The 924-nt window shown below is 56.7% G+C and overlaps 1 protein-coding gene across 1 annotated transcript; it reads right to left on the minus strand.

The window, feature by feature from the left end:
• Nucleotides 1-924, minus strand: LOC146618729 (uncharacterized). Its single transcript, XM_085370108.1, has one exon. The coding sequence runs from the start codon at nt 922-924 to the stop codon at nt 1-3; it is 924 nt and encodes a 307-aa protein (XP_085226234.1).

Genomic DNA, 924 nt, shown 5'->3' on the forward strand with positions numbered 1-924 from the left:
TTAAGCAAGCATACTGACTGTGCAGCATATTTGTACATCCTTTGATAAATAGATGCCGTGAAGCAATCCATCTTGCTGGGCAAAGAAATGCCAGAAGAAGCTGAGACTGCCCTGCTCCACTGCTGGGGGTTCAGTCAGCCCCAGTTCACCCATCCCCTGGATCTCAAGCTTAGAGCAGCCCTTGGTCGGAAGCTTGCTTTTAAAAGGGCTTGACCAGGAGTGACTCATTTCTTTCATGCAGGCAGAGACTGCTGGCAGAAGCTGCTTTGATGGCAGCAGGGCTGGTGGGAGCCTCTTGCCATCATACAGGTCGCGTTCTGCCCCTTCGGTATCCCGGGCAGCTGGCCATGGGATGCCTAGCTTGGTAGAAGCCCGTTTGCAGACCTCGTACAAATAGCTGTCCTCCGGGGGTGCAACTTCAGCCCCACTCGGTGGCCTGGACTGCTGAGGAGGGAAGGTAGAGTCATCCTCCTCCTCATCCATGTCCTCTAGGTTGAGGAGGTCGGAGTTGGCATCGCCCTCCGCATCTTCGCCACCCGGCTTGCCCACATTTTGATCGAGAAGGTCCTCGAACAATGGGGGCATGAGCGGGGACTCTTCTTCCATCATGTCTGCCCAGCTGGAGGCTCGCGGATGACGGATATCACTCATAGCAGTAGCAGCCGACAGGCAGGGGTCCTGACTGTTCGTTACTGCTACCCTCAGCCTCCTTTCCAGGACTTTCTCTGGCATCAACGCACAGTGTGGGCATCCCTGGGGGTCTGCCAGTGAAGCCTGAGCATGCTTGGCACCCATACAGACAATGCACGTTGGATGAGGGTTCCTGCCCGAGATGGTGGCACCGCATGATGCAGGGCATGGGCGGGATACAGCCTCTTTGGCCTTCGGTTCCGACCCTTTGGCGGGGGTAGGAGCCGTAGACAT

This window comes from Diplotaxodon limnothrissa, linkage group LG14, assembly GCF_057381915.1.
Source record: "Diplotaxodon limnothrissa isolate DT_005_m linkage group LG14, D_limnothrissa_male_GT1.1, whole genome shotgun sequence".
Classification (NCBI taxonomy): Eukaryota; Metazoa; Chordata; class Actinopteri; order Cichliformes; family Cichlidae; genus Diplotaxodon; species Diplotaxodon limnothrissa.